Genomic DNA, 1,298 nt, shown 5'->3' on the forward strand with positions numbered 1-1,298 from the left:
TGTGTGTGTGTGTGTGTGTGTGTGTGTGTGTGTGTGTGTGTGTGTGTGTGTGTGTATTGTACCGATTTTATAATACAATACCAATTTTATGATAAGGAACAGATTTGTCTCCTATTAAAATGTTCTCTAATTAGACGTTATTCAAGAAACTCAAGAGAATAGATTTTAATCAAGATGTATGATAACTCAATTGCGGTTATAAATCGCCGACTAATTTATGGGAACGAAAAGTGGGTGACTCCTACTGACAGCGGGTGTCGCCCGATGACGCCATGTATGGTTGCGCATGTTATTGCAGCACGTACGTCCTTGAGATTGCTCCTAGAAGCGACCCACTTCAACTGCAGCGACCCACCTCAGCTACATATTTTTCCTTCCTCCTCGTTGTGACTGCAGGTTCTTCAGTCATTCAACGAACTCGCGTCCGACGTGTTCCTCATCCATGTATCCAGCTTTTCGTTCGTATCCGCAGCCGGGACATCCGGTGCACCCGGACCGTCGCGGGATGTTTTACAGATTCTACGATCGCTACCGGATATTCAACGATCGGCGTACTCGACCATTTCCGTTCAGATTCTATTGTGAGTCTCTCGCGGATTATAAAACATACAATATATGTAATCTTATAGAAAAAAATGAAGTTGGACGCATTTGCAAATTTTGCATTATTGAAATTTCGGGAACGCGATGTGATCGTTGCTACTCGTAAGATAGTGTAGCTACAACATTCTGTCCTCGTTGAAAAAAAAGAAAAAATTTCATATATCCTCTGTAGGAGGATATATGAAATTTTTTGTTCCCATGTTATTTTCGCAGTTTTACTGTCTTTTATAATATTTCGTATATAATTTCCACGTACACATAATAGTTTACAATCGTGTCTTTCAATTAGTCTACGGAACATACATTCAAAAACATACTGAGAAAAGAATATTCTGGTCAGAAGACACGGTAGTGTTTCAGCGCTAAGCCAAACGCAATGATATTACTGTTGAACTAACAAGAAATATAAATAAAACGAATTCTGATCATACAAATCAGATTATTATAATTAAATTCTTAATTATCTTTAGAATGTTTGATAACTTTAACTATAAGTATCTAACTTTATACCTTTGATTATAAATTCTGATTGAATTTATTAGAATTCCAATTAATTAAATAGGATTGTTTTCCAGTGCACTTTTATTATGTAATTCGAATCCAAGCCATTGATTGAGCCTTACTCGATCAGTTCAAACGTTATTGAGGATAATCTCGGAGTTCGCAAGTCTATTATATGCTCAAACACACATGCA

At 37.0% G+C, this 1,298-nt stretch overlaps 1 protein-coding gene across 1 annotated transcript in view; it reads left to right on the top strand.

Moving 5' to 3' along the window:
- The first annotated feature begins 442 nt into the window (after window positions 1-442).
- LOC105620315 (annulin) overlaps window positions 443-1,298 on the top strand; it is a 6,635-nt gene continuing 5,779 nt past the window's right edge. The window contains exon 1 of the mRNA XM_012201817.1: window positions 443-581. Coding sequence (XP_012057207.1) covers window positions 443-581 — 139 coding nt within the window. The remainder of the gene's footprint in view (window positions 582-1,298) is intronic.

Source organism: Atta cephalotes, assembly GCF_000143395.1.
Source record: "Atta cephalotes unplaced genomic scaffold scaffold00025, whole genome shotgun sequence".
Lineage (NCBI taxonomy): Eukaryota > Metazoa > Arthropoda > Insecta > Hymenoptera > Formicidae > Atta > Atta cephalotes.